The sequence below is a fragment of the Melopsittacus undulatus genome, chromosome 6 (genome assembly GCF_012275295.1).
Source record: "Melopsittacus undulatus isolate bMelUnd1 chromosome 6, bMelUnd1.mat.Z, whole genome shotgun sequence".
NCBI classification, from domain to species: Eukaryota; Metazoa; Chordata; class Aves; order Psittaciformes; family Psittaculidae; genus Melopsittacus; species Melopsittacus undulatus.
In genome coordinates this window covers 38154095-38177273 of record NC_047532.1, presented here as the reverse complement: position 1 = coordinate 38177273, position 23179 = coordinate 38154095, and the positions used below count along the sequence as shown (strand labels likewise).

Here is a 23179-nt window from a genome sequence, read left to right as displayed (position 1 = left end):
TCTTTTAGTTTTCCTAGAGTAGTCTCATTTGTCTCATGGGGCTTAACTTGCTCAAAAATAGAACACAGTGTAAAGTTGCAATTTAATCAGCAATTGACTTTGGAAAACTAAATATAAACCTAGAAGAGCCAGTTGGTAAGTGGAGGTAACTTCTGGTCAGGTCCAGACCTGAATTAATACAGCCTTGTGATAATTTGCTTTTCTTTTTTGTTTTGAGGTTGTCAGGAAAGCTGGAGCAGTAGGAGGCAGGCTTTGATATGTTTTTCTCTTCCAGTTTTTTCCAGAGATGGAAAACAAAAAAAGCCAAATCCAAAACCATGACAGAAAGAGGAACTCTCTAGTCCTTCTTATAGTGGGAGTATAATGCAGGAGAGGGATGCTGTTTCTTAAAAACCAGAAAGCTGGTTTGTGTTTGCATCTCATCAGAGTATCTGAGCCCAAGCCCCAAGGCAGGGAGCTGTTCCAGTGGTGGGCAGGCTCTGGGGGACAGAGAGCATTCTGTGTCCAGAGATACACACTCTTCCTAGTTACTATCATTTATGTTTTTGCACAAGGCTCCATAACATTGGTGCAACCATGCCACCTTGTGTTAATGTCTGTTTCCCTATGGCCCTGAGCAGTCACAGAAAAAATTCGCAAGGTTTTCTGTGTGTGGATGTGTGTATATATATATGTAATTTTTTAATGCTGTTAAATGTTCACCTCTATCTCCCTGTCTGAGACTGGTTTGTATCAATGGCAGGTGAAGTGATTCTACTTCATACTGTAAAATTTAGAGTAAAGACATTATATTTCATAGTTACATTTTCAAACTATGTTAACAATGATGAAGTTGAGCTATTGAGGTATATGTGCGTCCCATCCAACATGAGTAACTCTTTCTGGGCTGCCATAAGCTCGCTGATGAAAAGTGGGTTATGCCTCAAAGGGGATTTTGTCCATTATGTCCCTGACTCCCTGGAAGTTTTGGGTGGGCAGGGGTCATATTCGCAGGGAAATGACCTGTGCATTTTGCACCATGAATTTAGCAGCAGTAAGTGTGTCTTACTTTGAGGAGTTATATTTGAGAATGCTTTAAATTAAAATAATAGTAATAATAAAAGTGCTATGGATATGCATAGAGCTTTTAAAAAGCAACTGTATTAATTAAACCTTTGCCTCTTTTCTACCCAGTCAGCAGCAGAATATGTGAAGTCCCGCCTGCCTGAAGTGCTGAAACAACACCTTCAAGACTATGAGAAGGACAAGGAGAACAGTGTATTGTCTTACCAAACCATCCTGGAACAGCAGATTTTATCCATCGATCGAGAAATGCTGGAAAAATTGACTGTATCCTATGATGAAGCAGGTATATTTGTGTTTCTTTACAAGTTACATGTTACTGGGAAAAGAAAAAGCTCACTTCGTCTTTCTCCTTCATACTAGTGTTTGTGCAGGCAAACTGAACTTTGTCCTCAGAGGTATGAGGTGACTCAGTGAAGCGTTTCTTTCTCCTAAAATCAAGTTGAGATAGAAAATTTTCCACTTCAGTGATTGAATGCTAACTAGCTGAAAGGACAGTCATTTTTTCTAGCAGTGCTTTGTCCTTTGTAATGCACTGATGTTGATTGATCTAGCTGTGCCTCTTTAGTGTCTCTGCAAGTGGTGTGACCTGCTTACTGTTATTTCCTCCTTCACTGCTAACTTCTTTCAGGGCTTACTTAGCTATGAGTGTACTGGATAGTCACAGAAGCTGATTTTTAAATGGGGCATGCGGAAAGGCAAACCCAGATAGTTTGTAGAGTTAGTTAGGGACATTTTGACAGTGCAGTTGTAAGGGTTTCAGTTTTGATATTTGTATCTTAATAATTTGGAGGTTTTCTTAGATACAGGTAATACTTTTCACTAGCATTTTGTTTTAAAGTAGTTTGAAATGTCTTCCAGCTTTTAGAGCTTTGAGAGTTGTCCTGATGCATGGTGGTCTTTACAGTTAGAGAAAAAAGAGATGCTTTTGATGTTTTTCACTGATCTTCCAAAATAGCCACCTATATATGCTATAGGTCTACTCCTTTGAATCATACTGTTTCTTGGTGTTTAAATAAATTGAAATTAACAATGCAACCTTGTAAAGAAAGGATCAAACAAAAGGAACTGTTTATTATTTTACTGCTGAGTTAGTATTTGCTGCAACAAGTGGACTGGCAGTCTATATGGAGGTCTGTATGGACGAGCCACATGTTTCCATTCCAGGTGTGTGATGCCTGCTCACTGCACCCCCCCCAGTATCACATCTCTCAGTGTCCTTTATTTCTTAGGTCTATCGAAAGACACTGCTCTCTCTTTCTCCACTTTAACCACTCGTGGCTGAGAGCCGCAACACACATCTGCAGTCCTACCAACCAGCCTCAGGCAGTCTTGTAGTACAAGACAGTTTATATTTAGTATGTCCCCATTTTGGAGTTTTTCTTAATCCCCAGTGACACTTTCTTGTTCCCGTATTCCCCTGACCATACCTGACACTGTGGTGCCTTTGCAGAACTGTGCTGAGCTCAGCTCCAAGTATTCCTTCCAGCTGCTTTAGGCAGAAGCCTGAATCTCATAACTGGGTTTTTCATCCTGTTTAGATTGTGCTTGCCAGACACCAGCCCAAGTGGATCACTTGTTTGTTTGGTTAGGTGGCATCCTGCTAAAATTGCCATCATCTGAGTTTCTCATCACTAGTCTGGCTCTGGAAAACCAAGAACCAACACGCTGGTGTTATTTTGTCCTATTACTTTATACTCATGCTACAGTGCCCTGAAGTACTTAAAATGCTCAAACTACTTATCAATTTAGTTAAGCCTCCTACTCTGACTCCCACTCACCAGCAATATGATTCTCTTAAGCTACTTTGATCTCAAAGGCACTGAGCAACTTAAAAAGCCATTTGTAGACTGTGAGTTCTGGGTACTTACAGGGCTGTGAGCTTTAGTAATTTCAAGTAATTACAATGCTCTATTACTTTATCAATTATATTCATACACTCACCCAATAAATAAGCCTGATTCTCTTACAATGTTTTGATCCCAAATGCTCTCAACCCCCACATAGTGTTGTTTGCAGGCTGTACATGTCACGTACTTAAGGAGCTTGGAGTCATATGAGTTCTAGAAGGACAATGAAGTTAAAATGAGGGCACAAGATACTTGTTTGATCACATATGGCCTGTTTTTAATGATGCGTAAAAAATAAGCTTTGAAAGTTGTTGCTTCCTGTTGCTGCTGTTTATGTAATGCAGAATTTACCATTCTAATGAATCTTGTAAATCTTTTACCCTGGTTTGGTCACTTCATTTCTGCAGTCATTTTGATCAATAGAAGTTTGTTAGGAAGGATAAAATGGAGCAGAGGAAATTACTTACTCCTGTCAGGGAAAAAGAAATCACTTTCCTTTATTGAAAACTGTGTGTTTGTACAAAGAAAATAAAGATTAAATTGCTTGAAACACACATTTGGGGATTTGTATCATGAAATACAACAATCATGGGGAAATGAGAAGCTACATAAATAACTACTCTAGAAAAGTCCTGTGATATACACATGTTCAGGATGGTGTGACAGCACAGCTCATTGTAGAGAGAAAGAGAGAATTTCAGCTTCCCAATCAGGTAGAGACACCTCTGAAAGATTAAAACATGGAGATGGAGCCCGCTCATCATTCTAATCATGTCACTTGTTTACTACAAAAGCAGAAATGCTGCTACCTGCTCTTGAAGTAAGATCTGATTGTGAGCAAAGTGCAGAAAATGGGCAGTTAAATATAATTGCAGCAGCTGCTTGTGAGCCTGAGTGCACCAGCTATTCAGCAGTGCTCAAGCAGTTGTGTTGGTGGCATTTTTCTTTTATTAGCATTTTTTTGTACCAAAATCAGTGTAATGAGAAGATCAAGCTGCTGGTGGTACATACAAAATGAAGAAAGCAATCTTTAAAAGTCAAAATCATGAAAATAAAAGTGATTGTGATGTAAGGGGAAAATACAGCTTTGTCTGACAGCAGGCTGTGTGAGACATCAACAAAACCCATTCCAAAGAGCACTGTCAAGGGTTTAATTTCTGTAATCATGAGCAGTTGGAGTCCTATTCTGTGTCAGCCAGGAAAACTAGAAATTAGATGTTTAAGGTATGTAATACTAGGGGCTCAGAAGCTGACTGTAGCAGGGTGTTGCATGTAGGGAGCACTTCCACAGTAAGGGAGCAGGCCTTTCGCATCCAGGAAACCTTTCCCATCCCTCTTGGAAGGGCCATTTTCCTATGATACATAGAGTGCTCACTGCCAGCTGACTCCCTTCACCCCAGCGATGTCTAGCAAGTGGGTAGAATTCAGCTGCCAGAATAAAACAGAACTACACTAAAACAGCTTGGGCTTTTGGTATAATTTTGCATGTTAATTTGGCCTTTCCAGCAGCATGCAATATTAATTATGTGCAGCTTTGTTGGACTCAACATCCTAATGCCTCTTTCTGTAAATCATTCCCTTTACGAAATCGGTATATCAGAGCTACCAAATTAAATGAGTTTATCTAAAATTAGTCAAAGATTGACAAGATTTTTAGCGAAGTTTGACTAAGGAAGTTTTATGAAATGAAAGCAGGCTAAAAATGACAGAGAGGTACAAATCCCCTCATAATCTTTAAAAATCCCTTCATTTGAAAAGTGGCATTCTTGACTCGCTAAGACTGCGTTAAGTTGTGCAAGACTCTTTTTCCTGCTGAAACCTTGTTGGATGTTAGTCCTGTTTCTTTGACTTATAGTATCTCTGAACATCTGGGGTAGTCATTGACTATTCTGTCAAAATACAAGTTTAGGTATTTAAAGGCACTTTGGGATTTAACTCTGGTGTGCCAGGTAGCTAAAGGCTGCTAGGAGATTCTGCTGATAGTTTTGTACTGTAGTCGATAAGTTGTTTTTTTTTTTAATGGGTGGCCTTTCTCCCTCGAAGTCCTATAGAAACTGGGTTTCGTTATTTTGTGACAAAAAAGGTTAATTTCATTTTTCCATGCCCTGAAACAGTCATGAAAAATGTTGACATTTGGGCACTGCATCCAGAGCCAGAACATGTTTTCTTAACTAATATTTGCTGGAATGCCCTGTGTTTCCTGGAGCCCACTGCAAGGAAAGCATGTGGCTGCTCCTTCACACATCCTCTATGGGGACCCAGAGCTCATGCCTGGCTGGACCCTGTGGGCGCAGTTGGTCATAGAGTTCATCTGAAAACTTTCAGATATGGTTGATGTGCATCATTGCGTGAGATGTTCACTGTCAGTACAGTAGTCTTTCTTAAAGCGATTTTTTATGCTAGTGGTCTGTGTCCCAAATTGCCCTAATACTCCAATTTTAGCAACACAATTTATTTTTCTGATTAAAATATGGTAAAATGTGGCCGTTGACACTACAACACATTGGACTTCATCTCTGGATGAGATGGGGGTTTGCACTCTGCCTTCCCCAACCGTGCCCAGGTGCTGTGCTCTCCCTGAATCACAGGGTCCTTCAAAACAGGTGGTGCATTATCATCCACTCTTTACTCCTGGTACAGTTTAGTATATAATGAATGGATAAGGAATTAAATCAGCTCCTCATATTCAGCCTGTATTTCTGTGCTTTGCAGAAGACTGGGTCTGGTTTCTCTAGTAGCTGCAGCTGTGAAAACTGTCATTGAGCACAAATCCAAGGCTCAGGCCTTCATTCTGACTTGAGGACTACAACCCAGCATAGATCCAGTCCCATGAGCATTTGCTGTTGCTAGCAAAAATACAGTAAAGCAAAAACATCCAAGATTAAACTTCAGCACAAGAGACTAGGAAGTCCATCTGCTTCATGCAAAGTCCATGCTACTGTGGTCACACGGGGAGAAAGTTGACTTTAATCATTGAGGGGCCAGTGATACCCCTTTTTCAATTATAGTTCTCCCTATCTGGCAGTGCAGGCAGGTGTTTTCCCCCAGAAAAAGCAATTACAAGGAGAAAATGAGAAAATTAAAGCAATAAAATTGTACCAGAAACATATCCTATAATTTGGGGTAATAAATCCTCTACTGGGAAAAAAAACTTTTTTCCCACTGCGAAGAGCATTGCCAGGTCAAGTCATCATTATGGTACATCACAGTGAAGATAAAGTAAATTATCTTTGCTGTGATGCTTGTCCCAAGGTGGCTTATGCTCAGCACTGAGCCATTAAAAATGCAGAAAGAAATCTGTTGGGTTTGTTATGTCCTTCTTTGGAATAAATAGAAAAAATATTGTTTTATAATGCACGCTCATACCTGGACCATGTCTATGGTGTTTGCTCCTTTTCATGGAGGTCTTGGTCTTCAGGGAAATATGGGAACACACTTTCAATAGTTGTGGCTTGTCAGGTGTTTAAATCCTTGTCCCAGCAAGGAGTCTGAGGAATATTTTCTCTTCCAGGCTCAGCTACAGCCATTGCCAGTAGGGCAGAGTATGGGCTTGCTCTGCTGACAGCATTGGGAAGAGCAGACAGCTGTAATCTCATAGTTATACAGTGATAATGGTCCTGCAAGAACATGTAATACTGCCAAAATTGAAATAGCCTGAGCCTGAAAAATGTTTGAAAAGCTTTGACAGGTTTTTAGGGGGGATTTAAAAGATTTAGCAGGAAGGAAAGTTATACACTGAAGATGATAAAAACAGCAGTTGCAAGACAGTGGGTTGCACAGAATGTGGAAGAACAACAATGGGAGAGCTCTAAATAAGCTGCAATGAAGACAGAAGCCAGAAGCAATGTATTTTTCTGAAGAAAAAGCATGTACAGGCAAAGGATGGTTATAGCAGATTATGTGTTTCTGTTATATTTTAAGAGATGTTACTGGATGGGATCTCTGTGTACTGTGGCAAGCGCCCCTTGGTAGGGGTGCAGTAATCCAGTGCATTTATTTTCTGATACATTGCAAACATGTCAACACAGCAGACGTGTAACTACCAGCACTGGAACATTGCATTAGGCAATGTTCATTGCTGTGTCAAAGGCTTTTTTCTAACAGGAAGAAAACCAGCATGGCCTGCAGGCCACTGCAGGTGGCTACTTTCTCTCCAGCTCAGATTCAGTTTTTAAATGGTTTTTAGGTATTTGACCTCAAGAACATGATCTAAACCAGCTCCGTTCCCTGGGTCTTTGGTTGCTGCAATGAGAAGTCAAGGTGGTGCCTTTTCCAAATAACACAGTAGTTCTAGTCTTTATAGCCAGATGTTTACTGCTGAATTTATGTAATCTCTGCCTTACACTCCATGCTTTCTTTGGCTTATTTAATTTCTTTTACACATTAAACATACAGCTTGAACTCAGTCATTGTGAACTGGGGCTCTGTTTTGCTGCAGAGGACCAGTACCTACAGCAGAAATCATAAGGTAGTCACTGAGGGTAGAGCTGGTCTCTTCTACTTTTTGTGTCTGCATTATAGACATCTGATTCTGGCCAACTTCTCTCGAGCTCTTCAGTAGTCACTGGAAAGAAAACAGCATTTCTGCTTTAGTATGTGAAAAGTCATTTCCTAAACATGGCTGCTGTTTTGTGTTGTCTGTGCATTAGCTTTTGCTCACAGGTAAAACACAGGTAGCAGCTCTAACTAGGGCTGAACGTCAGCCTAAGTGTCCCTGTAGGTGTGCACATAAAACCATTTAAACTACGTTTCAAGGTGTAGCTTCAGCATAAACTGTGTGACTGATTTCCTGCCATGTGCCAGCTTTAGACTATTGGCAGTGTTCGTAAACAACAGGCATGTACTTAAGCCAGTGCAAGTATGCTGTATTCTTCTGCTCCATTAAAATATTTTTTTTATTATTCATATAATTATAACCTTTCAGCAGAAGCTCAGAGCAGAAATAGCACTTTGACAGGTGCCTGTGAAACATTCTTCACTCCATCATCTATGTTTGAAGTAGGTATTTAGCTATTTAAATTTGTCAGCTAGCAGCCCATTTTTCAGGGTATTTGGTAAATATATTTACATATTTGGTAAAACAACAAAAAATATTTCTATATATTTATATATATTCTATTTATATTTTCTAAATATATATTTCTATATATTTGGTGAAACCTCTGTGCAGTGTAAGTGCAATGGTGACTCTATAGGGCTATATCAGGGAGTTTTGTATTGATCACATGAAGCATTCTGTTTTCACTCAAGCAGATGTAACTGTTTCAGTCTTACTCTATGAATGCCTTGTACTCCTCCCTTTGGTATTTATACATTTGTAGCAGTTAAAATACAACTAAAAATTCTACTGTTACTAAAGTCTTGCAGAAAGGGAAGAAACCAAAGCAGCCCTGCAGAGTGCTGGGGGTCAGAAGTGCAATAGAAAATGTTCTATAAACCGTTTAATGGATTTAGTCTAATTATAATACTAACTTAATTAGTATTGAATATTAACTGACCATTTCCTTTCCGTGTACTTATCAGTTAAGTCTGGAAGGCATCTTAAATGCATAAACTTAGTTTTTAGGTGGTTACTTGATTCACCCATAACTTGTGGTAGAGCTGATCCTGGCTGGTGCCCTGTGGAGTGGTGGTTTGAGGTCTCCTGCATTCAGGAAAGGTTGCTTCTCTAACCTCTTAAAGCGATTTTTTAGGGACACTGCATTATAACTGCCCAACTGCCATCTTCCCTGTTTATATCTTTAGCCTAGTGAAAGACTTAAAAAGTATGTAAGTTCTGCAGAAGTAAAACCACTTTTTGAGGTTTATTTTGCTTACATTTTTGTTGGATGTCATCTGAAAACCGATCGACTCCATTGAATCTCGCTTGAGAGAGTTGCTGTCAATACTGTAGTGTTCTTCAATTTCAGACGCACGTGTTGCATGACTACAGACATGAGCATGGATTAATCTTTTTTTAATTAGAATTTATTAAAAATATGTCAGACAGAAATAGCATTTGAAGACACAACTTGCTGGAAATTCTATGTATGCAGACAGAATATCTGTTCTGTTGTCTGGAAGAAAGCCATCCATCTGGGTGGAGGTTTGTCACCTGATGATGGATGCAGAGATAAATGCCTGAAGAGTCTTCTGAGCCCAAAGGATCTTGTGAGTAGCAAAGAAGACAGCAAAGTGTCTTGTGAAGAGAGCAGAGTTTGTTCTTACAAACCTGACAGACCATTTGGAGATCCTTATTCACTTTTCCTGCCTCATTACCCAGACAAGCAAACGGCATTGGTGTAGCAAGGTGCAGTAGCCCAAAACTGTCACCAGCTACACCTTTGCAAAACCTTCCATTACACCCACAATTGCCAGATTTTAGTATTTAAATTAGTATCTTCAGTGTTGCTGCTCCATATCATCCATACCCATAGTTTTGCCATATCATGTATGAAAAGCTAGTATTTGCATTCTTTTGAAAACAATAGGAAAATCGTTAAAAGAAAACATTGTAAGAGGGACCTTGACATGCTTGAGAGGTGGACCCATGCAAACCTCATGAAGTTCAACAAGGCCCTGCACCTGGGTCAGGGCAATTCCAGGGACAGCCGCAAGTTGGGCAGAGAATGGATTGAGCAGCCCTGTGGAGAAGGACTTGGGGGTGTTGGTTGACAAGAAGCTGAACATGAGCCGGCTTCAGTGTGCGCTCACAGTCCAGAAAGCCAACCGTATCCTGGGCTGCATCAAAAGGAGTGTGACCAGCAGATCAAAGAAGGGGATTCTCTCCCTCTACTCTCCCCTCTATTCTGGATGTGTTCTAGCCAGGTTGGATGGGGCTTTGAGCAACCTGGTCTAATGTGTGGTGTCCATGCCCCTGGCAGGGGGTTGGAACTAGATGGATCTTTAGGGTGCCTTCCGATTAAAACCATTTCATGATTCTGTGGTACTCTAATAATGTCTAGCACAGGCACATGCACACAGATTTATGATCTAAGAATGCTACTGTGTTTCTGCAGCTCACTTGCACTCCTGCACACATCTTTGTGTGTTCTACCCTTGTGCTCTCCCTATTTGCAGCAGCGTTCAGCTCGTGCTAAGCCCTGCTTTGCATGCATAACTGCATTGCACGCCACAATCAATCACTGTTAGCCTTTTTCATTATTTCTCAGTGTTTGAATTATACATGGGGAGATGTAGGAGGAAAAAGGAGCAAGAACAAGAGGAGGCTTTCTCTTCTCAAGTGAAGCTTTATTTAAAACCCTATCCATAACCTATTAACAACCCATTAAGGTAAAGAATTTGGTCATAAACAAGCAAAAACTGGCTCTTCTTCGTGCCATAATACCTTTGTAACAGCAGCAGTTGATGAGTTTCAGCAATATCTGTGCTTTTTCTCCCTCTGTGTCCATCTTTTCCATCAGCTGTGGGATTAGGGGCTGCAATCGCTGTCTGCCAATGACTTGAGCCTGTCTTTGGAAAGGGCTTCAGCTGCCAGTTGGATTTACTGATCTCATACGAATGTTCCCCCCAAAGTGTGCTGTTCCCACTCAGCCACATGCTGAGAGGTGACATCTCTGCCCCCAGAAAATGGATGTTTGGCAGATGGGGATGTTTTGAATTTGCAAGTGGGCAAAGTAAGGTTTGGTACAGGGAACGGGAAGACACAGCTGGGAAATACAGAAGGAAAAAAGTACTGTCCAAAGTGACTTTTGGCCAGATGTTGGAAGATTATTAGCCCCTGAGTTAGGTTAACCTGAAAATGGGAAAGGTCACCAGATTGATTTAAGCTGCCACTCTTGCTCAGGCCAGCCAGCATCAATTTACAGCTCAGTAAAATCTGCATCATGAAATTTTGTGTGTTGGATAGTGGAGGGCAGGGGGATGGAGTGAGGATCTTGAATGAAACCACAAGCCTCCCTAATTGTGTGTAATTCCAGCCCATTTTCACTCCCTTCCCCTTTTTGCCTCCTCATCTTGCTCCCACTCTTCTGCCAGCATAGGAAACACAAAGCAAGACCACAATCCCTTTCCATGGGGTACATGTTTGTATTTGTAATTTGGAGGTACACCTTAAGTACTGAATAAATAGCTCTTAAACACCACCTTGCTGTACAGCTCTGCCTGTATAGTAGTAAGTTCCTTATTTGTTCAGGAGTTAGGGTGAGTGATCCATCATCCAAGTGCCTCAGGGCCAGCTGGGGAGCACGGCAGGTATTTACAGTGGTCCTCCATGAAATTAGCTGCAGCCTGATAGACGGCTCTGCCACTGATGGGTGTTAGTCCTTCATAAAATCTCACCCCAGAGGCTGAGGAATAGTAGTCATAGTAAAAACCATTTGTCGGATACAACTGCCAGCCACAATGGGGATTTTTGAACAGCCCTGTTAAGGCTGCGGGATGCAGAGACATGCTCAGCATCTGTAAACCAGCCACTGCTTTTACATTGTTTGTGAAGGGTTTGCTAATTATATGTCTTCAGTTGAGTGCCTACCTGCTGACACCTTATTTATGGCTGCTGCTGAAGTCTGCTGTCTGTGGCTCAGGCACCTCAGGGAAGTGCAGGTCAATCCCTGGGGCTCAAATGAAATTTTGCAGCCTTGATCATTTAGGCAGGGCTGGGGTAAAGCTGGAGATGTCCCAGGACTTGGCAGAAATTGGATGCTTTTAACTATTTCGGTTGTGGGGTTTTTTTCCAAGTATAATTTTCATTTTGCTCCTGCTTTTTCCATGTAATTACAGAGAATCATAGGATGGTTTGGGATGGAAAGGACCTTAGACATCATATAGTTCCAGCCCCCCTGCCACAGGCAGGGACACTTTTCATTAGACCATGCTGCTCAAAAGCCTCGTCCAATGTGGCCTTGAACACTGCCAACAATAGGGCAGCCATTGCTTCTCTGGGCAACCTGTGCCAGTGCCTCACCACTCTCACAGGGAAGAATTTCTTCCTAACATGGAATGTAAATCTCCCCTCTGTCAGTTTAAAACCATTCCTCCTTGTCCTGTCACTCCATGCCATTGTATAAAGCCCCTCTCCAGCTTTCCTGTTGGCCCCTTTAGGCACTGGAAGATGCTCTAAGTTCTCCCTGGAGCCTTCTCTTCTCCAGGCTGAACAACCGCAGTTCTCTCAGCCTGTGTCCATAGGAGAGATGCCCCAGTGCTCTGAGCATCTTTGTGGCCTCCTCTGGACTCTCTCCAACAGGTCCACATCCCTCATGTTGGGGGGCCCAGAGTTGGATGCAGCACTGCAGATAGAGTCTCGAGAGCAGAGTAGAGGGGCAGGATCACCTCCTTCAACTTGCTGGTCACATTGCTGGTGATGTAGCCCAGAACACGGTTGGTTTTCTGGGCTGCAACAACACACTGCTGGGTCACGTTGAGCTTATGTGGCTCCTAAATTTTAGTTCTGTTGTAGAGATCTAGGAATTGGAGAAACACATTCAACAATAGATTGGGTGGGGGGAGAGGGAGGGAGAAATTAGGTGTAATTCCTACTTGAAAGCAGTAACTGTTGTTTTCAGTTGATATAATCTGTTTTTAAGCAAGGGAATGCTGCTGCATTTGACCTGGGAGCTGCACCTCATCTGCTCTGCCAAACATGTTGAAACCTCACGCTAAGCTGGACCCTTCGTTCTTGTTGCTTTGCTTAGGTAGCAGCTGGTTAGAGCTACCATAGGAATGTGGTTTGAAAGAACATAGCATGTATCTTTGCATATATGGTTTGACAGAACAGTAGCATATATATTGAAATAACAGCATATACCTTTGTATATATCCTACATTGCAAGATTGTCTACAGTCATTTTAGTTTGCAGTGCTTCAGGAGTTCCTGCAATGAGAAGTCAGACTTTATATTTTATGTGCAAACGCTGGTGTTGCAGTCACCACACAGACTGTGTTTCAGCCCATGGATATCAAAAGCTCACAGGGAAGTGTCAGCAAGAGATTTCCTCTCATGTACAGACCTCAGCAGAGGCATTTTTGTTTGTGATATAGCTGCAAGGTGGCACAGCAGGTTTAGTTGCTGCAAAACACCTGAGCTTGTCCACAAAGGAGATTGCATGTGTGGTTTTCTGCACTTTAGTTAGCCCAGTGACATGAAGAGATTTCTAACCAGAAAAACATAAACAGTTTTCACCATATTTCTACTTCTAGTGTGTGAAATGGCTGAGTGGGATGTTCAGGTGAAACTAAATATGAGGGTGGTGCCAAGAAATCGACTTTTGTCCTGAAATGGAGATTCCCACTGTATTAAGCTTACTTTTCATAAGGACATGAAATTAATCACACGGCGCTGGGCTGGCACGAAGGTCGGAGTGCTTCCCATTCCACTGTAGTATTGATGGGGCTGTGTCAGAGAGGTCTGAAAGATGGACAGGCTGCCCAAAATTGGTTCCGTCTTTCAGTAATTAACTTCTGTTACCTGCTGCTCTTGTTCTTCTACCTGGAAACACTTTCAGGTATCTTTACATAGCTGACTTGGAACATATGCACAAATCTGTTAGGCTCTAAGTATATCCCAAGTGTGATGAAGATAATATGATTAATGGTAAACAGGATTGAGGAATAGATACATACTCATGGATTAGACCAGAAAGTAGAATCTAAATAGAAATACAATATGATTCTCTGTTTCAAATATAAGATCTTAAAATATTACTGCATACACCCAGGTAGGAATTGTTTTGTGATAGAAATTAAGCTACTATTTTATAAAGATCTGAAGTAATTTCTATATATTTCTAAGAATCCAATGCTTCCTTTATTTTAAAAGAAGTTTGTTTTTTTTTTGGGGGGGGGGGGGAATGTTCTCTTGAGATGATTGAGAAATTATGAGACTCACATTTTGAGAATGGTTATTTTTAGCTTCCTGCTTTACAGAAGAATTCGGTTAGCTGAAAGAAGGAGCAGGCTCAGCTCGTTTGTAGGAAACACCAGCACAGGGGCTTGCAGGGATGAATGCGAGTATGATGTGTAGGCTCTTCAGTCCCATACACCTTGCATGACATTTGAGGAAAAGGAGAAGGGTACTTTAAAAATGCACCTGTAGTTTTGAAAGGTGTTGTAAGTGATGAGCTCTTCACTTCATTCGCAGGCAGTTAGCATAGTAATTTGCGAAAATTGTGTATTTTGGAGATTATAATAGCATTTTCTCTCATCTGCTTCTGCTAAAAGAAATTGTGTAGCTATTTAAAGGAGTAAAGGATGAAGAAGTACTAATGAGCACAATTAGCCTGGCCTTTCACAAAATGCTTGATGAGGTTGGATGTCATTAGAGAAGCTGAAAATGCACGTGAGAAATGGTGCCTTGGATTAGAACCAGCCAAGGAGGAGGCAGTGTGCAAATTGTTGGGATCCAGCAAAAGGTTTTACAGTGATCCCATCCTAATTACAAGTTGTTGGGATCATTTTTGCTTGGAGAACTGATGTTTTCAGTACCTGATTTGTCCCGCCTTTTCCATGCAGATGTGGAGGTTTGAGGAGCATCAGAGCAAGGAAAGGTCTCCAGCCCCTGTAGTTCTTGCACTGTTGCATCAAGAATGAAATGTGAACATCTGCTGCTTGATTTTATCGTTGCTTATCTTACAGATAAGCAGTGAATAATTAGATTTATTTTTATGGCTTTGGATTGGAGTTGGCAGATCACTTGGAGGGCACGCAGAGGTGGCGTTTCATGATGTTGATTGTCTCACACCACTTTTTATCCCCATTCTTGGCCACTAGGAAGCAAGAAGCTTTATTTACCCTTCCTCATATCCTTACCTACGGCGTTCTTCTCAGTCTTGCCTATTCCCCAGGCTGTAATCAAAGTTTTATTTGCGTTGCTTGGAGGTATGTGCAGAGCATGTAAACTAGAAATGCAGGAGACACGTCTGCTCTCAATGGGAGGAGCTGAGACAGATGAGCAAAGAAGACAGATACTAAAGGTGAAAACAGTACATGCCTGCTCTGAAAACTACTGAAGTCTTATTGTTTAGGATTTGAAGTCCCTGCAAGGCAAGTAGAAAAGCAGATCTGTCTGTGAGAAAGAAGTTGCATGCAGTGCATGTTGCTAGTGGAGAGTAACTATAAATCTGGATTTCTGTTTATCCTGCTTTTTGCACTGTTCTGAGTCATTCTATTTCCTTCCAGAGATTACTGAAGCTTGAAAATACTAATTCTTGCTTAATTATTGTGTGAATTCAAGCTTAAGCACTGTTAAAAAAAGATGGGAAAGGGTTTTTTGAGTTGTCTTTTTGTTTGTTTTTTAGTCACCCCAACCAAGTAAATACTGAATTCTTGACCTGCAGTCCCTCTGAATGCATTTCTGTTCAAAGGGTACAGCAGACCTCTGCTCTCCCGTGCCAGGTGTCACAGGAGTGCTGTGTTGTACACCATCAGTTTGTGAAAGGGGATCCAGGCTCAATACAAAGCAGCTGCCTGGGTTGATTTAATGTAGTTCCTGTCCGACTTGGAGTCGCCAGCACAGCAGGACTGGTCTGAGCTGTTATTCTGTTGTCAGTTCTGTGCAAAGAGCTATGAAAAAGGTGGGGGAGGACTGAGAAAAGCAGCAAAAAGGCATACATGGGGAGGACAATTGTTCAGGAGGAAAAGCCTTAGCAGAGGACTTCAGCCATTTAAGAGTGTGAGATAGGGGCAGGGTGACCAAGAGACAGGCAAATTCAGGGCTGAAGAGAGTGATGAAGGGGAAGGGGAAGAGGTTACATGTGCTGATGGCCTGAAAGCTGTGGGACATCAAAGACTTAGAATACAGAAAGAAAGCTCGGCAAAGAGGGAGAAGTGATGTAGTGAGTACCTGGTGAGATTAACTGAGATTTTGTGAATAGATAGGATGAAATGAGAATACTGGGGGACTTTTCAACCCCCATGGGCCCTCCAGAGCCCCAGAGCTCTGGTCCTCATCCTGAGCTACCCCACCAACAGAGATCTGGAGCCAGGCATCAGCAGGACTTTCTGATGCCACACGCAAAGCACGATATGGCCAGCAGCTGCAGGGTGAACTAGACCATACCTGGGCACTCAAATGCCTTTTAGTGTATTATCCAGGTCTTGTTTGCACTCTGGTGACATTTATTCCTTTCAATAAAGCAGTTATCTGAAAACTGGTAGAGCCGGTGCAGCCTTGACTTTTACAAGGTGCCTTGTCTGATACTAAAATACAACACCAATAATCTTACCTGACTTAAAACACCCCTATCTCTGCAGCCAGTACAGTACAGGTTTTAAATTTCGTGGTGATTTTCTTTGCAAACTGCTCAGCAGAGTATTATTCAGGCAGCTGCATCGAGGGACTAATATAACATGTGTTCTCAATTTTGGACCCGTTATGTTGGGAATTTTCCATTGTGCAATTGCGTTAAATCTGAGGCAGCTGACAAGAGCACTATGTCTCCTGACTCCACACAAGGTTAAGTGACTGAAATAAAAATAGATGGAAAAGAAAACAACATAAAGTAAGTTTGTTTTCTCATGTAGCAGCAGGCAGTAGCATGAGGTCACGGACTTAACGATAGCCCAGCCATCAGTCAGGGACCGTGAAACAACTGATGCTACCTGAATCACTTTGGAAATTATCTTCTGTCTCAGATGCTCATTCTCTTTCATTCACACAGATCATACAACCAGGAAGACTGTGTTCAGTCAGTGTTTATATAAATTGTGGTAATAATTACTGTGTATGTGAAGCATTTTACTTGTTAAATGCCAGGCCTGTAGGATGTTATTTGCAATATTTTCTTTACAAGGAAACAATTTTTAACATTACTTGTAGGAAAAATACCTGCTGGGCTGATGTCAGGGGAAGGTGGGGGTGATCCCTGGAGCAGGAGGGTGGTCTTGTGTATGGGAGAACTGATGCATTTACAGGCCCCGCTGTCAGGCCAGGACAGCAGCTACAGGTACAGCCGGAGCAATGATCTCCTGAAAGCAGTCTCAGCAGGGTGGTGGATCACGGAGCCTTGCAGCCTCCTGTGCCTCTCCTGGGTCTCTGTCCCACAGCACTCCAGGATCCTTCTGGAGTTGTGTCTTGCTCTGTGTTCCCATCCAGCAGGGCTTTCACTTTTGCCCCCGTTTTGCATCTCACCGGTTTTGCTTTCAGCCCAAATTGCAAAGGCAGCTGTTCTGTTTCTGCCTGAAGTTCAGACCAGCTTTAACAGGTACCAGCCCTCCAGTCTCATGCAGATTGTTAGCATGATGCTGCTTGAATGTTTGTTAAGAAAAGTTTCATAAATAAAAGCAAAGGAGGCTCCCATTTTATGCTGTGATTTTCTTACTGAAGCAGGGCTTTCTGCATTTGCAGAGTTCCTAGCTTTTGTTCAGGTGGAGCATGATGTGCCCTCCAATGCTAAATCCCATTTTGTCCGGCTTAAATGACGACTTGCCCCTCACTCCAGTAGTCTTGTACCCTTGTTATTGATTTGTTGTCTTTGTGGTTTAGATACTGGTGTTTTCACCAGCAGGTCCTCTGGGGTTGGAGCAGATCTGTTCTCCAGGGTGCTGGGGCTGGGCACCCTGCACCTGAGCAGAGCAGGCATCTGCTCAGTGGGTGCCCCTTCCAGCACAGCCTCCCTCACACCTGCTGGTGCAATCTCAGTCATCAAGTTATGCAGTTAGCAAGGGGCTTTAGCAACAAATGTGAAACTTTGTCCATTTAGGTCAGTTGCAAAAAATAATATATATACATATATATTTATATATATTACTGTCTTGTGAAAAAATAGCTTTGGTTTATTGCTGTGCAAGACAGACCATTGCGTTAAAAATAAATCTTCAGAACATAGTGCATCTAAACACAAATGGTTTATTACTGGCTTTTTTATTTATACTAGTCATGGGATATTCAGCTACTGACATGGGAACAGCAAAACATAGTTTCCAGCTCTGGTTTGGGCAGCAATACAGCAAGCAGCAGTGATGAGAATTTAGCTTGAAGGCCACAGAACATAAACTTAGACCCTAATATAGCTCCCCAAGACCAAAACCAGTGATCAGGATGCCACTGATGGCAGGCAGTGAAAACACCCTGTTGCTGGTGTTTTCATTAAAACTTCATCTTTGTCTGATCCAAAGATATAAGCAGAGACACGTTTCTTTGTGATGTTGCTGTTGGTTGCGTTTCATCACTGAGGCCCTTGGTCAGGCAGGCCAGCCCTGCATGCTGCTTTCACAGTGCTCATTTTAAATGAATAATCACATGTAAATTAACAACAGTGGTGAAAACTCAAGCATGTGCTTCTCTGTTCTACCTACAAGGAAAGGAAAGCTGCCAATAAGTTAATTTTATTTACTGTTGAAGGATACCAGAGTACCTCTTACACCAGTTTTAGCAGCCCTGTGCAATCCAAATTGAGTGCCATGTTCCCTTTTAATGTTTGTTAGTCTGTATCTAAAAACTTCACTTGCCATCTTTCAGTTCTAAAGCATGAATGAAATTGTGATGTCTGGTCCAAAGCCCATGCAAAGAGTATTTGGAGTATTTCCATATTTTTCTCTAGAAGGAATATATATTCCTTCTATGAAGCTGGAGGTTTATGAATACAGCTCACACTCACTGGAAGGTGAAAATACAGAAAAGGAATGGTCTTAATAGGATCTGCTTCACCCAACATTTGTTCCGCTGCATCAGTTAAATGGGGAAAATAAAACTACAGCCTTTGCACTTCAGAAACAGACAATTTTTCTAATACTGTCCTGCCACTTTAGCCAGAAAATAGCCATATAATGTGCCTGCAGGATGTGTTGGTCAATGACTGATTACATTTTCTGTGTATTTGAAGGTTAAAGTAATTAACAGTGACACATATTTTCTTTTTTTTTTTTGATATACAAAGTTTAAAACTGGCCTCAGTTCTTGAGGGGATGAGGGGAAAGAGCTCTGTTTTACCCCTGCATGGTCCACTGCAGCACTAGTGGTTCAGGAAAGCAGTGAGTGGGCTCTGGGGCTAATTTGTGCTTTTCTCTTACTATTTTCCTTGGCTGTTAGGAAAAGCCAGTGCCTAGATGGAGACTGGGAAGCACTTCCCAATTCAGCCCCTCTCTGCCATTATCAATAGGAAGAACATTTTCCTGATAAACATTTGGAGATATATGTATATATATCCACATACACATACACACCCCATATATCTGTTTTGCTTCCCATTCCCTTCTATTTTTTACAGGCACAACCTGCTTGATCGCACTGTTGTCAGATAAAGAGCTCACAGTGGCCAATGTTGGAGATTCGCGAGGAGTCCTCTGTGACAAGGACGGGAATGCTATTCCCTTGTCACATGATCACAAGCCCTACCAGCTAAAAGAGAGGAAGAGGATTAAAAGAGCTGGTGAGTCGTAACTGTTTTGATTGAAGGTTTGCTACTCTGTCAGTAAACACAGACTTTTCCCCTGAGAGAGACTGAAAAGTATCACACTGAGGCATTAGCAGATGAAATCTGAACTAGATGATGTTTCAGGTCCCTTCCAACCCAAACCATTCCATGGTGCCAGAGAAAGAAGAGGAGCCTTCATCTGCAACAGCCAGTTGACCATCCCAGCCACTTCCCTTGTGATCTCTGTAGGAAGCAAATTAATAAACAGCAGCAGCAGCATCACAGGTTTCTTGACACCAAACCATATCAGCAGCCTTTTATGTGAGAGGCTGGGTCTGAAGCTGAGTCAGGTTTAGTTCCTCAAATAAGCAGAGCATGAATCTAATTCATCAAAGCTATTTTTTGTTCCCATATAGTGGCTGCTAATGAGCACAAAGATGTAAATTGTAGCAGGAGTGTAGGAAAAGAACACAACAAACAAATCCTTCTGCAGTAGATCTTTCTTGCTTTCATCACCTGTCAGTGTAGCCACCTCCTGGGTGGTCCACATTTGGACCATCAAGTTTAATAGCCAATTCTCCATGAATTTGTCAGTGCCTCTTTTGAACCCATTTCTAGTTTGGCTCCCACGGCAGCCTGCAGCAGCAGATTGTTTGGTGAAGAAAAAAGGTTCCTCTCATTTGTGTTAAACCTGCCAATGAGCACTGCCTCCAGAGAGGCATTGCCTCACTGCCTGCCAGGTCGTCATCTGTAAAGTTGGAACAGCAAGTATTTCTCTGAGTATAAACCCATTCTAAAACCTACATGTTATCCACATGCTCACACCAGCATAAACACGTGGGTACGTGCACTGTGCACTCTTCTGTTTGCCTTTGTCAGTAAGGAGGTGTAAGAGCAATGGGGATCCCTCCTGCTGCTAGACAGAGAACTGAACTCATGTATGTTCCCCAGAGAGAGCTCTGCAGATGCTAGGTAAAAGGAATAGGAAAATCTTGGTCTCACTTTGCTTCAGCTTTGCACTTGAGGGATGTATTAATAAAATCTGGAGATTTGCCTGTAGAAGTACTTCTCTCTTAGGAAAACCCAGGCTCTCTGTGCAACTGTTCAGTTAGAGCAGACTTCACTTAGAAAAAAATAATTGTATTATTTCATTTGTCTAGGAGTGAGGCTTTATAACACAACAACATGTAAAATTGACCTGGGTTTTTGCAGGAACTTCCAACTGGGGAAAAAACGTTGTTTTAATAGACAGGTAAATGTTGTAACTACCTGCAGGTAAAAAAGAAAACAAGAAAAAAATCTATCTAGCCTCGTGACTTAATGAATTTGCTTCTCTGTTCCCTATTGCACCATTATATCATCATTATTAGTGTGGCCTCATAGTGCTTAAAAACACACAATCCAGTTTAAACTACTCCTGGATACTTTAGGTTGCCTATATTGCTACTGTGACAAATACCTGAATTTTCCACCATCTGGATACTTTCTTGTCCTGTAGGACTCAAGTGACAATAACCACAGCTTATGTTACATTTTGATTTTGCATCATTACATTGCATCATCAAGCTGTACTACCCAGTGCCCTGTAGGTAGGTACAAAGTGACTTAGTAGGATTCGGTTTCATTTAAAAGTGAAATCATCCAGCCATGGCTGAGAAAATGTCCTTCTTAACCACATTCTGATATAAATCAGCTTGAAGCAGCCTGAAACAGCAGCTCAAAGAAAAGCCTGAGTTGCCCTCTGAGCTTCAGCGGGGTGTTAACACAGGGATGACAACTCTAACCTAATCCATCAACTTTGGCTGCAGTGGTGGATGTTGAGGAGCCTCGCTGCTTGTTGCTGTCAGTGAGCAGTGGATGGAGAGTGAATTCATTCCCTCTCCCCATTCTCGGCAACTGCGCACAAAGTCTTAGTCAACCCACAACCAGAAAAACAAATGCCCTTTTATCAGTCCAGTGGGACTCGAGCAGCCCCAGAAGCTACTGCTCAGGTTTCTCATGGGGGTTCTGCAATGCAGTGAGAAGCCACTGGTACCAAAGCTCAGGGCCAGATGCCATAAGGAAAGTCATCAGCTAAGAGCACAGGGCAGGGCCCTCCATTTTGGGCCAAGGTGCCGCATCCTGTGGAGTTACTGGCTCTGCAGTGTGGCAGTGCAGTTCACAGCACCCACCGGTCATGGGCTTTTGTCAAGCCTGGCTGTTGTTTTCACAAGAGGCTGCTGGTGCACGCTTACGGGTGCTGTGGTGCTAATCATCTCGCAGCTGAAGGAGACCAGGCTCCTTCCACTCTGACCTGTTCCTGTGGGAAGGGGAAATGCATGTCCTGTGATACAAGGATATTGGTTTCCCCAGAAAACACAAGGAAACTCCTCCTTATCAGAAGCTTGAGCAATGTATATAGTACTGGTGTAAGAAAGCAGCCTTGAAACAGCCATGGGTTTGACTTGTGGAGAAACACTCAGTTGTAGAGCCACAAGGTGAAAGTCACTGACAGAAATGAAAGTCATTCACCTTGAACATAATCCTCTGAGCTCAGTTCTCACTAACATGCAAAATGTTTGAATGATTGCCAAAAAGCTTCAATTTCTTTAATGTCTTTCCTTCTCCAGTGCCAGCCAGCAATGTAGAATGTTTACATTTCCAGGAGCATTTTTAGATATTCTGTATGGGTGACTTTACGAAAAGAACTATTAGAAGTGCCAACAGACACTTCAGCAAACCACAGGAACTCAACTTGTGCTGTAGGCAGTTCCAGGTGCCACATGAGAGTGGCACTGAAAAGTCACTTTGTGCATATAAGCATAACCTGCAGAGGCTGCAGAAAGCACACACAGTGAGTGTACAGCATCAGCTACCTCCTCTGCAAGTACCGTGAGGGGCACAGGCCTTGCTATCATATGGAATCACATAATGGGTTGGATTGGAAGGGACCTTAAACACCATCTAGTTACAACCCCCTGCCACGGGAAGGGAGATCTTCCACTAGATCAGGTCACTCAAAGCCTCATGCTACTTGGTCTTGAACACCTCCAGGGATGAGGCAGCCACAGCTTCTCTGTACAGCGTGTTCCAGTCTCACAACCCTCAGATGAAAGAATTTCTTCCTAGTATCTCATATAAATCTCTCTTATGTCAATTTAAAGCCATTTCCCCTTGTCCTATCCCTACATGCCCTTGTAGAAAGTTCATCTCCAGGCTTTTTGTATGCACTGGGAGGTTGCTCTAAGGTCTCCCAAAAGCCTTCTCTTCCCCAGGCTGAACAAGCTCAGCTCTCTCATCCTGTCTCCATAGGAGAGGTGCTCCAGCACTCTAAGCATCTTTGTGGCCTCCTCTGGACTTGCTCCAACAGCATCCTTCAGTTGCTGCCCCAGAGCTGGATGCTTTCTGAGCTGCAGGCGCATACTTACACACTGTCCTCTAATTGTGTCTAAAATGTCTGTATAAAACTGCCTCTTCTTAATTGCATTTTACTTCCCCTGTCATTCTAATACATACGCATGATTACATACCAGTTACTATAGTCCTAATCACTTAAGACCAGAAATAAACCCTGGGCTGGTGAGTAGGTGACTGTGTAACATTCAAGCAAGGCACCCTCAAAAGCTACAGCAGCAGCTGGATGAGGTTTGTTTGACTCCATGTCTAAGAGGAGTTGCAGTCAGCTCACAAGTACTTCCTTTTCTTGACTGTGGAATGAAATGCCTTCATAACAGAGACTCCATATTCACGAAAACATCCAGCTAAAATGTTTTGTTTCTGCTGTTTTTAACACAAATCAAGTTCCAAGCTTTAAAAATGGCAAATCATGACATTAAGTTTCACCTGAAAGCAGAAAGAATTATGGATCAGATCAGCCAACCAGGAATGGAGATGCTCTTGTAAGATTTAGGAGACTGACAAATAGCACATAGGCTGAAAAGCAGAACAGAACAGAAAGCATGCTGATAACTACAAAGAACAAAGCCATTTAAACAAACA

General features: G+C 42.2%; 1 protein-coding gene across 3 annotated transcripts in view; it reads left to right on the top strand.

The window, feature by feature from the left end:
* Window positions 1-23179, top strand: part of PPM1L (protein phosphatase, Mg2+/Mn2+ dependent 1L) — a 113978-nt gene that overhangs the window by 80118 nt on the left and 10681 nt on the right. For all 3 annotated transcript variants that reach the window (XR_004079646.2, XR_004079647.2, XM_005141956.3), the window contains exons 2-3: window positions 1174-1348; window positions 19055-19216. Coding sequence is in view for 1 of the 3 variants with exons in the window: in XM_005141956.3 (XP_005142013.1) it covers window positions 1174-1348; window positions 19055-19216 (337 nt within the window). In the remaining 2 variants the exon portion in view is untranslated. The remainder of the gene's footprint in view (window positions 1-1173; window positions 1349-19054; window positions 19217-23179) is intronic.